General features: G+C 39.0%; 1 protein-coding gene across 2 annotated transcripts in view; it reads left to right on the top strand.

The window, feature by feature from the left end:
* Positions 1 to 12,628, top strand: part of NRP1 (neuropilin 1) — a 136,080-nt gene that overhangs the window by 87,378 nt on the left and 36,074 nt on the right. For both annotated transcript variants that reach the window (XM_019741706.3, XM_019741705.3), the window contains exons 7-8: positions 7,546 to 7,701; positions 10,968 to 11,112. In XM_019741706.3, coding sequence (XP_019597265.3) covers positions 7,546 to 7,701; positions 10,968 to 11,112 — 301 coding nt within the window. The remainder of the gene's footprint in view (positions 1 to 7,545; positions 7,702 to 10,967; positions 11,113 to 12,628) is intronic.

The raw sequence follows: 12,628 nt of genomic DNA, 5'->3' as shown, positions 1-12,628 counted from the left end.
GTATTAACCTGCTACATGGAGTTCCTTTTGTTTCTTTTTGCCAATGCTGCTTGCCAATTTTAACAACTAGAGCAGATTTTACTATTCAAACAGAACCAGATGGAACTCTAGTTCAAAGAATATATCAGAATTAAATATTTCTGTTTTAATTAGTGGCTTCTGATTTATGCATAAAAAATTAACATGAGAGTGAGATATTGTGCCATACATCCAAAGTGAAGCCCACACAAACATTGTCTCCTTTTATCAACCAAAAAGATAAAGGTCAGCCTTCATTTGGGGACTTCATTTTTCTTGCCCCTTTTCTTGTTGTTCTTTTGCTGTACATACAGTGACAGTTGGGGAAGCCAGCCTTTCCACTGCATCTGTTTCAGCCTTATCTAATGTTATTCTAGCTGGTTGGCTCATGTCTTGTGATAGGAAAATTCATCTGTTCGTTCACTTGGGATTGTTTTACTATCAGCATAGGTTTTGTTGCAACCAGTAGTTCGTTTCCACCCAGGAAAACACTTTACTTTAGCTATGGGGAAAAAAGATTAATTTGGGCAATTAAAGCTAGAAAAGGAAATTGGTGAGGTTCTTCCTGCATTGTGCTTTTCTTGTACTTGAATATTTTAATTCTTTAGCAGCATTGTAAATGTTTCCTCACTATCTTTTGCTAAAAGTGACCCATCACCACCATCTTGTTTTTCAACAGCATAACTGAGTCATTTACAAAGTTTTGCATTCCAGTAGCCAGTGTAAATTTTAAACTAACAGTCAAAGTAATCACAAATGGTTTCATATTCTCTATAATTACGCAAAAACATTTAATTTCCAAAAAGAATAAGATTTCATTATTGTTCATTGAGAAAATCTAAATTATTTTTCTATGATTACGGTGTTTACAATACGAATTTGGGACCAGCATGGGTGTAGTGGCTTATGCATGGGCCACAGATTTGATCCAGGGTGAGTCCTGGCTCAAATAACTGGTAAGTTACGTGACTCTGGGCGAGGTACACACATCACTTTCTTCCTATGTTGCTTTGTCTATAAAAACTTCCCTTGTATGACTGCTGCGAGAATTGAAAGAGACAGTGTATGTAAATTTAGCCCTTAATAAAATGCCTGACCCAGAGGTGCTGTCCCGTGAATTTTTTATTAATAATAGTAATGTTAGCCATCAGTATTTTTCTATGTAACACAGTAATAGTGAAAAAATGCATAAAGAGATAGATAATAATGTCTCTGAATATAAAGTTATAAAATATATTTTGATAGTAACTATAAAAGGTTTAAGATTAAATTAAGGAACACAAATGATCAGATGCTGTGAATTAGGCTCTCAAATCCTAGAAGAGCATCGGTGTTCAAATGCTCAGGCTCTGTCAGAAAACATGTGTGTTATCTAAGGAAATGAGACAATTGCTCAAAAATATTTTCTTTAGCTTGTAGAGTCTAGCAATGAGTTAAACAGCTCTTTGAGTCATTAGAGATGCTATAAAAAAAAAAAATCTGACACACTCCCCACCGACCGAAAAATATTTTTCCTGTTTTTAATCAGACTTCAGTTCTTTGTCCTTTATTTTTTCAGGCTTTTGCATTGACCTGCCTTGGGAATGTTAAAAACTGGTAAATGCTCCCTTGCCAATCCAGCTCATTGGGCAGTATTTTATTGAGCAAGACAGATTTTCATTTTTGAAATGAGGCTTTCCATATTATGACATTACCAATAGCTGGTTATGTATTATTATAGGAAGCAACAACATTAATTTCATGGCTCAGAGACTGCATGCTAGTGTTTAACCAGCAGTTTGCAAAGGTTTGCTACGTGATTTACTACACAATGCTGAAACCGAGGGCTTTGTCCTCAAGTGGTCCCCAGTAAAATGTGTGCCTCTCCTGGCTTCTCTTTATCTGAGGAATGTGTTTCCTGTCATTACTAAGACAATGCCATGGACATAAAGTGCATGTGGATTATACCTGTAGACATCTTATAACAAAGAGCGAGTCAGAAGCGTGATTAGAACCCACACCATGGGGGACCCTCGCCCCAAGGAGCTGCTGGGATACCATCCCCTGCCCCCCAGAAGTGGATGAGGACAGCTGTTTTGTTCTTCTAGGGTGCCTCTCCTCCCCAAAATAAAAGTTGGGACTTCCTCTTCTGTATCTCTTGTCCAGCAATGTCTTCTCTTTGTGTGTGGAGCACAGTGAAAGTAAGATGCGGGTGGCCATTCTACCAACAGTGTTAAAATTTTATATTTGTAACAATATGTCAGAGTGGGTCACGTCTGCTGAAGGCACTACATAAGCTAACTCAAAGAGTGGCCACTAGAACTCTAAAGGAGTTTGATAAACTTCTGTAAAATAATCTACATACCATCAGATAAGTACCAGATGTTTATGTTTGTCACACACACGGAGTGAAACATTCAACAATTTTACTGAATGCATTTGATGTTTAGCTCTGTGCGTACCCCCTCCCATCATCACATTCCCTTCACCATCACCCTTAATGTTAAACAGAAGTACATCAAACTCAGATGTGAAATCACAGCCATCTTCTAATTAAAAATAAAGCAGCTGTGAAATAATGATGTTCTTTCAAAATAAGAAAATAGTGATTGGAGTATAGCTGATTGGATTTAGGGAAAGCAGGTTATTTAATTATGGTTATTGTGTGTCTGAATTTTTGTGGAAAGAAAGGAAGTATTGTTAGGACAATGAACCCTCAAAACACAGAGGGGTGGTATTATATAGAACCGCTCTGGGTTGTATCTTTGTCTTTCCAGCTGCCTGTCTTAGTCGCCAATCTTGTCTCTTAGAATGTGAGGTTAGTGAGAGCTCATCATAATTCAAAAAGCTAAACAACCAAGAGGATGGTCATGGATGATTTTGAATGTTTTTCATGACAACTAATTATTTTGGCTTTAAAATGACCACAGCACAATAATCTTTAGAGATCAATATATTTCTTGATTAATGCCTATAGAAAGTGAGGGAAACATGGTAGGTTATTAGTGTCTGTCATTTCATTCATTCATTTCCTTCTCCTTGACTCTGCGCTTCCCCTTCCTCCTTCTCCCTGGAACATTCTTTCCCTTTGTGCCTACTTGCGAGCTCTTACTGTGTACCCTTTAATATGTATCTTAGACATCAAAGTCAGCTGTGAAATGTCTCCAATTCCCCTCCCTCCAATTCTCTGATAAAGTGTTTATTCCGTCCTGTGTGCTGCATCCCACTTTATGCACCTTGCTGAGTTCTGTAATCATGTGTTTGTGCTTCCCACACTTGCTGCTCTTTACATCCTCACCACGTAATGCAGAACTTAGCAGATAAGCAGTGTCCACTGAATGAATGTCAATCAAGTTGAGTAACAGTGTTCACAGGTAGCAGCATAATTATGCTACAGCCATACTATGGAATACCACGAAACCACTGAAAATGATGACGTAGGAAAACATTTTGGTTTGAAAATAGATCCATAAAACTAAACAAAAAGTAGGTTATCAAACATAGAGATAAAACCACCTTATTTTTATAATAACAAAACATACACATGATATTCACATATATTTTGCCTAAGAAGAAAATACTCTCGAAGGCTATCATCAGTGGTAGTGTTTATGTCCTAATGTTGGTCTTATGGAGGTTTTATTTTCCTCTCTAATCTTTTCTGCATCTTATGAATTTTCAATAAGCATCTATTACTTTTCTATATAGAAAAGCAGATATTCCCTAAGAGAAATCATGAAAGTTTGGATGGAGGTAGAGCAAAAACACAACATGATGGATTCAGTGATGGAGACATGAGCTATGCACTTAATATTCTGCGGTAAGAAGTGACTTACTCTGCCTACCAGACCAGAAAGATTGTAGTCAAAAAAGAGGAAATGGTAAAGCCAGGAGAACTTTATACATCAAGGCATACAGGCAGAAAATGCTTCTCTTGCGTAAGGAATAACAAATATTTTAATGGGTCTGGAAGATACGGTTACAGGGGAATAGATGCAGGAGGTAAGACTAAAAAAGGTAGATGGAGGACAATATCATGATTAGCAGAGACGGAGTCACCCATAAGAAAGGTGTATACCCAGGCATGAAGTCCTTCTGAGTCTCCTGACACACACACCATCAGTGTGAGCAGTGGCACTTCTGAGGCTGAAGGCTCTGTATCTCCTCCCAATCAGGCACAGGAGGGTCTCTGTTAGGGCATTCCCTGTAGGTACTGAGGAAGAGAGAGGACTTAAAAGAACTTCCCCAGCCTTGCCACTGAGAGTTCCCACAGTGCTGGAGGCGGGGGTCTTGTAAGAGTTCGGAGTACCTTCCAATTTTAATTGGAATGGTCCCCAGCACTAGTTATTTTCTGAGGTTGTCATTCACCCTTACTAAACCCAGTGGCAGTAATGTTAGCAAGAAAAATGAAATGAAATGTCAAGTATCCCAGTGTGGTAAATAAGAGAATCTGCAGAGTTTTAAGGCACAGCAGGGAACTTTGTGCAATTACAAGGGGAGGTTACTAATGCATTTCATTGCCGCTGAGGAAGGAAAATAAATACGTGTCCTTCTTTATAAGTGATTCATGCATATGCTTTGGGGGCCTTTCTACCTGGGACCTTGGATGCTTCTTATGTTGGGTTTCTTGTTAATTCCAGCCTATTACTGCTTTCTTTAAAGTCAGCTTTTTCTAGTCCCTAAGATTCTTCTCATTGACCACCAGTTGACTTCTTTCCTACCTGGTAATTAAATTTTATCTTAAATACAAAACTTGAAAAGCAGGAAAAGGACACCTAGGGAATGAAGTTCTAGGGTTATTGCAAATCAGCCGAAGCTGAATATGCACTCTTGGGAATTTAATCATTTCCAAACTGAAGAGCCATTTGTAAATTTGACAGGAAGAGTTTATTTAAATAGCTCTGCTTCGTGCTTCCTTGGACATCAAGATTATAAGGGCTCTTCAGCTTGAAAGTGAATATGACATTGGGCATGACTCAATGGACAGTGAGTAAAACTCTAAGTGCTCTGAGAGTATTTAAGAACAGTTGAAATTTTTCAGCACAGCCATGGCCAAAGTACCCATTAACTCTCAGACTGCAGCATTAGGAAAGCAGAGTTTTTGCAGCAACTTAAAAATCACCTGATTATTTGTCCGGAATTGAGTGAGATTTAGGAGTGTCAGATAACATACAGAACACTCACTTAAATTTGGATTTCAAGTAAGCAATGAGCCAGTTGTTGTTATGTCCTAAACATTGAATGAGACATACTTATACTAAAAATATTTGTTGTTATCTGAAATTCAGATTTAACTGAACATCCTGTATTTTCACTTGCTAAATCTGGTAAACGTAGATTGCCTCCTTTTTTTTTGAAATTTGTGCACAAAGTACTATAGTTCACTTTTGAAAAATAATGCAAATGTCAGGCACTAGATAAAAATGGTAAACATGTATATATTTGTTAAGTTAAAATTTAAAGCATCCACCGTTATTATCCTAAAATAGTAATTTCCATTAAAGTCTTGCTCCTTTTTCTCTTAAATCTGGTGAAAGCATTCAGAGAATAGACTTTACACCTTTAAAATCAGGTAAATGAAATAAAGATTTTCTTACATTGAATGGTACCCCCTTCCTTTCTAGATGAAATCTGTTGTTGAATTGTGTTCAAATTGGCTTCTGTATGCCAGGGATATTGCTGGTTTTCCTGGATGTAACTGTTGGTTCAGTTTTGAAGGAATTGGCAACATGTTGATTTACTATTCCAAGGGCCTTCAGGAAAAAGCAATTCATGAAAGACAATAGTCATTCTTCACAGGCAGACTATGCATAAAATAGAAATTCTTTCGGTGTTCATGGCCTATGGGCACTGGAGGGTTAATTGAAATATTGTTTTCTGAAAATTGGGTTGTCATGTAGTAACTGTAAAGCAAGATTCAGAAGTTGTGTTTGTTTGGTTTTTTGGCTTTTGTTGCTCTTTTCAGAGAAAGTGGCATTCTCTCGCCTCTTAATAATGAATGTACTGTTGAAATATCTTGTGAATATTTATTAGTTGTATTGTGCGGTTACTTTCCATGTCCTTTAAAAAACATTTACCATATATTTGTGTTTCATTTCTTTAAAGTTTCTGTATTATACAGACATACAATAAGTTGAGGGTATAATAAATAGAGGGAAATAATTTTATAGAAATAATCAAATGTATCCATAAAATGAAACTGAAAATATTTCTAATATAGAGAAACTAATAACAATTTTTAATAACAATTTTTGTTTTAAGATTATTCTTGATTATTAATGAGGAAAATAAAAATAGTTAAAGAAAAAAAAAACTATTTTACTTTACTTACAACACAGAATCATAGGAAGTCAGAGCTGAAAGGCGCCTTCCAGGTGATTTAGTCAAACGCCTCCATTTTACAAATAAAGAATCAAAAGCCTAAAGATGAAGTGACTTGTTCAAGGCCCAATAGCTAGCTAGTAGCAGAGCCACTACTAGAATCTTGAGCTTAGATCTTTGTCTTTCTACCCATGTCACAGTGAATTTTAGGAGCAACCCAAGCCACTGCAGACCTCTGGGATGAAATCCTGGACCTTTGAGGCTTTGGTCACCCCCTGGTCATCACTGCTGTGATGACCTCCAAGTGATCTAACCTTCAGCGGTCTGAGATGGGTTAGTGAGAAGTGAGGCAAAGCTGCTGCGTTGAGGAATTCTCCACTGGAAACTTATCAATAAAAGCTTGCAAGCCCTAGTGGGTGTCACATGGAGGCATTCATGGGTCCTTCCCAGATGGTGCCTTAGAATCCACCTACCTCTCAAGCTGAATTGTAAGGAGAGAGGCCGTGGGAAGATGTGCAAAAGGGAGAAATTTAAATGAAACGAAAATCTTTGTGTTCCTCTTCTCCACTCCCTTCCAGATTACAAATCTAGGACCCATTTCCCAAACCACAACGCTCACAGTGCTTCCAAAGTCAGTATTGTTTCAGTTTGCATTCTGTTTGGAGGGAGGTCGGAAGCTAAAGCATGATGGGAAATGGCACCGTGTTAGACTTGAGTTCCAGTCCCGGTCTCTCCAGTATCCAATTTCTGAGTTTATCTTGCTTATCTTGATTTTCTATTTGTAAAGTGACATATATTTATGTGCTGTTTGGAAAGCATTTTTGTAGAGTTATAGTTGTTCAATTTGTTGTAAATTCTAGGGGAGATTTCAAGAGGCTTACCTCATGCTGCCATTTTTATGACATCACCAGAAAGCATTTTTAATCCCTTAGAAAATATAGCAACATGATATGGAACCCAGTTTTCTCTTTTGTACCAGGGATCAAGCAATCTTCATTGCAGCAATGAGAGGTCTCTTCCTGGCAATTGCCTGCCTAGGGCAATTGCTATCTTATCTGTGACCTTTCTAAGCAGAAATGGAATGGGGCGTTACAGATAATTGATGCCAGACGGAATTAGGGTCTACTGATCCCAGGTGGAGGGAAATGACACTGTGGAGCCCACAGACAGAGATGCCCAGGTAACGGCCGTGCAGGGATGGACAACTGACCATGTATTGTCTTGCAGGTGGACTTGGGCCTTCTGCGCTTTGTCACTGCTGTTGGGACACAGGGAGCCATTTCAAAGGAAACCAAGAAGAAATACTACGTCAAGACTTACAGAATAGAAATTAGCTCCAATGGAGAAGACTGGGTCACCATAAAAGAAGGAAATAAACCTGTTGTAAGTTTGGCTGCTACCCCCTCAACCAATTCAGTCTTTGAAATGGATGATCAGTTTTACTTGTTTGTTTGAGAGCTTTCTGTCTGGCCTGGTATATTTTGGAATTGATTTAAAATGAAAAGTGCAATTAGAGGTTTAAATCTAACCTAGGGGTCTCATGTTCCCAGATCTAGAAGCCAAAAGCAAATTACACGGATGTGTCCAAGAAAAGTCAATACCAGCCAAATTAAGTGTCAGACTCAAGAATCACTTTGTACTTCCCAAGGGGATACAGACTATGCAAAGGATAAACATTGTCCTCTTAGAATCTTAGAGAATGTTTTGTTTGGGTTTTTTCCACTGTGTTTCTTCATTCTCTTTCATAAATTCATTCTTTCTTCATCTCTGCAACAGGCTGGTTTTAGAAAAGCCCGTTTCATCCCCCCCTCTGTGGCTTACAAACTAATTTACAAATGTGTTTGGCTGCTTCTATGAGGATGAATAGAACTAAGGTAGTCCATCGTGTTCCTCAGATCACAGGAATTACATGCTACCGCCTCACTGCTTTCAACCAAGAAGGCCATGCAACCATGCCCTGCCCCCAGGCGCTCTGCCCTAACTCATTTGGAACTGAGGTGTTTTTTCTCAGCCTGCCTGTTTATTTGAAGTTATGCTTGCTCTGATTTAGTAATCAAAAGATTTCATACTCGCTGTTTCCCCAAAATTAAAAGCTTGCCCTGGAGGCTGAGTAAAACATAGGGAATTAATAAGGATAGTAGCAAAGACCCAGGTAACTTGAAATCCTGGGTTTGGGAAGAGATCAGTTAACATGTCCTTGCCTCTCTTTCAAGCATTCATGGCCTTGACTTTCTCCTGAGTCTGGAACTGAGAAAAGCCTCCAGGGTGTGAAGTAAGAAAACTGTTAATTCCCTTTGATTAGATGTGAAGCCCCCACTCTTGCTTAGGGAATATAAGATTGAAGTGGATAGAGATGTGCAGCTGCTCTGTGGGAGGGAAGTTCTGCGGACAGGCAAGTTCAAGGTCACTGTCTAGCCTGAGAGGACATGGAACCAATCCTCCATCTGGGGAAGAAAAACTCTCATAGTCAACATTTGTGGCAATTAAGCGAGTAAATTTGACCCTGAGTTTCATGGCTTATTCTTGTTTTGGAGTAGCTTTTGTGAAGACATGCTTTAATTTCAAACAGACAAAACAAAAAACAAAACACACACAAAAAAAACCACCCTACTAATGCCAAGGACACGCCAACAAACAAAAGAACCTAGAAATAGTGGGGAGAACTAACCCCAGACCTTCAGGCCATTTCTTTAAAAAATGACTGCTACTTCTCCAAGATGTTCTCTGTACCCATTGTCCATCAGTTGCTCTCATGGCCCAGAAGGGGTGTCAGAAGGCACACACAGATTCTGGGGGTGCCTACTAATGCACACAGCTCACTCCAGCTCCACTGTCAAGAACACCCTGGCACACAGAAGGGCTTGCAGAGTAGGAGGCAGAAAGAATAAAGATTCAGCAAAGATAAAGGCCTGGCATCTGTCTGAGCACTTTCACTGAACCTAAATGAAATCCAAACATCCACCTGGAGTCTAGTTATTGTTGGCCACCTGCTTTTCTCTGTACTGTGGGGCCTTTCAGCCACTGCCCTCTACCTTTTTTGCTTCTTTCCTCAGGGAGAGTTGGCTGTACCTCAGCAAGAGCAGGCTTGGAGCAATCACAACATCAGCAGTCCTCTTTATTTTGAATGGAATGCATGTCCTTACGTGGCTTTCAGCAAACATAAAATTGCCTCAGTATGAGCCAAGTGTTGGCACATGCGGCACTCTTAACAGACTGCTGGGCTCTCCCTGAAGTGGCTTGTTGACCCTTTAAGCACCATGGTTTGGGACTCTACTCCTTCTGGCAGCTACCCATTATTTTTTGTCACACAAAAATGACCCTACACAGATTGTTTCCCAGAGAGGGATGCTCAAGTAGGACAGAAATCTGAAGGCCATCCCAGACTAGGAAAAATTAGGATATTAAATCACCTCTGGAGAGGGATCAAGCTAATAGCCAGCTTTGTAAAGCATTGGAACCCCTTCAACTGTGCAGGCCACTTAAACCAAATGAAGTAATAACAGCATCCTGACTTTTACAAGCCATTTCTCGCAGGGGAAGAGCAAGCCTTGGGCACCTGTGGTCTTCCTCTATGGACTTACCTGGAAAGGTGAGGAGGAATCTCCATGCCTCCGATGGGCCCAGTAATCTCTAGTTACACAACCTGAGAGGACTATGGCCCGGCTGTGTGAGAAGCAGAGTGCTCATCACACAAGGCCTATCACTGAGGCATGTTACTTTTACATGGGCTGTCCCCAATCCAGGGTTGAAGTAAAATCCAGGAGAATGGAGGCTTTCAGTTTCACCTGAGGCAGGTCTAGTGCCAGTGTTCCATGATGGCAGTCTCCATTCCTCAGAGATCTTGCTAGAGAACACAACTATGGCACCAGGTCCAAGTCAAGTGGCCCCGACAAATACTTGTGGAAAATTGGTTCATGACTGGCATTGATTACACTTGCAGTTACATGACTCGTCTTTCTTAGGGGAAAAAACAAAAACAAAAAAAAACGACTCAGTTTAAAAACTAGAAACAGAAGCCCCATAAAAGCTGATTTCCAGTTACATATCATTTATAACTCAGTTTTAATTTTGACCACTAAAACATAATTTTACCAATAAACAAAAAGATGAAAGTCATTAATTAATGTCAGGGAAAAGATCTTTCATCAAGAAATGGAGTTGGAAGGGAGAAAGGTATTTGACCTAGTGCGATAGCTGGGAACATAACCTAGAATTTTCAAAGAGCCAGACTTGGCACTGAACTCAAAAAGCACACCTTCTGGGGGTTCCAGGGAAAGTAAAATAGTGAGACTTTCCATGAAATGTCTATAACATTCTGCAGGCCCTCATGATAAAGTTAATACTTTCCCACTTTTTTAGATAATAGCATGTATTCTTTAGTGAATGTTATCGGGTAACAATGCTTTTGGAGGCTCTGACCTCTCTGAAAATTGAATAGATGATTAGGAAAGCATTCTGTATTAGACATGATTCTGTCTGATTGCCCTCATTTGGAAAAATACTATGGCAAGTTATTAACACCACCTCAACCTGGAAAGACAATGCTCAATTTGTAAATAATGTTTACAGGCATTTGTGAAAACACATTTTTCGATTTGTTTTCAATCCCCAAAATGTGTGACTAAAGGACGCTTCCTCTTTCCACACAGATCTTTCGGGGAAACACCAACCCCACAGATGTCGTGTTTGGAGTTTTCCCCAAACCACTAATAACTCGATTTGTCCGAATCAAACCAGTCACATGGGAAACTGGCATCTCTATGAGGTTTGAAGTGTACGGCTGCAAGATAACAGGTAAGCTCCAGCTTGAAGATTGCCTACTTTTGATTTGTGTAAACTTTTGGAGACAGGGAGAATCATTTTGTATAAATGTGGGCATTTTCGTTTGGTAGTTAAGAGCATATGCATTGGATTTAGACAAATCTGAGTTTAAATCCTACTTGTAGTACTCACTAGTTTATTTCTTTGGGCAACTTACTACTTTTCAAAGCCTTAGTTATCTCACCTGGAAAACAGTCATAATAATGTACACCATACAAGGCTGTTGTGATAATGGATTAGCTTGTAGATAGAAAGCACTGAGCACAGGCGGGCACATGGTGGGTATTTGTGAAGTGGTGTCTTTCCACAAGACCAAATAAGCTCTCTGAAGGCAAACGCTGTGCCTTTTATCCTTGTCTCCTGGACACACTGACAGGTCCTTAGTAGACTGACAAAAAATAACCATTCTGTAGAGTGTTCTCCACTTGCTTATCTTTTTAATTTTGAAGTCTAGAGGTGGCCTCATGAACTACAGTTAAGGAGTTTAACTTGCCTGATTTTCTCCTTTTACTCACTAACTACTCTGACAACATTCTCTTAGGTGTTGTCTCAGTATCTAGCTCTCTTTTATTGAATGAATATACTAATATTATAAATCAACTTGGCAATGTTTCTAGTTTCTGAGTTTGTTTCGCATGACATTAATAGGACTTTAACATCTCTGTTAAATTCGCTATAAGTAGCAAATTCATCTCTCATTTGAGAGATGAAGAACGTGTGGTACTGAGAGACTAAGTAGCTAACAGTCAGCCATGTTGTTACAGAGCTGGAAGGACAAGAATGGTCCTGACTGTTATTCTCACTGTATTTCTATGGTGATCAGGACTTGTCCATTCATGTTCCTGTACCACACTCTGAATTTTAAAGTAAATAGCAGTCACTTTAGAATTCTTTTTCATTTAAATAAATACACTGCAAAGTTTTCTTTTATTGTTTCAAAACTATATTCTTGATCTTTTTTTATTATTAGTTTCAGGTGTACAAAACAACATAATAATTAGACATTTACACCCCTCACAAAGTGATAACCCTCCCAAGTATACTACCCATCTGACACTGTACGTAGCTATTCCAATATCATTGCTATGTTCCCTGTGCTGTATTTTACATCCTGTGAATACACACACACACACACACACACACACACACACACACACACACACACAGAGGGTGCCAAAAAATGTATACACATTTTAAGAAAGGAAAAAAACTGTATTAAAATTGTAATACTCAATATATACTACTAACAAAAGATGAATACAAGTCCCGTTTGACTTCTGCAATTACAAGAGGTGCTCAAAGTCGTTACCATCAGTGTCCAGACACTTCTGATTACGGCGAACTACTGCTTGAGCCACGCTGACCAAACTGTCCACTTGTATACACTTTTTTGGCACCCCTGGTATTTAGGGTATTTAATTTCTCATTCCAAGAACGACCGCTTTATTGTTTTTATTTTTATCCTCTTTAGTATAATTATTTTTAGAAA

Source organism: Rhinolophus sinicus, chromosome 1 (genome assembly GCF_057876585.1).
Source record: "Rhinolophus sinicus isolate RSI-liver-muscle chromosome 1, RSI-T2T, whole genome shotgun sequence".
In the NCBI taxonomy this organism is placed as follows: domain Eukaryota; kingdom Metazoa; phylum Chordata; class Mammalia; order Chiroptera; family Rhinolophidae; genus Rhinolophus; species Rhinolophus sinicus.
The sequence above is the reverse complement of the archived record's forward strand: the minus strand, read 5'-3'. Positions and strand labels throughout refer to the sequence as shown.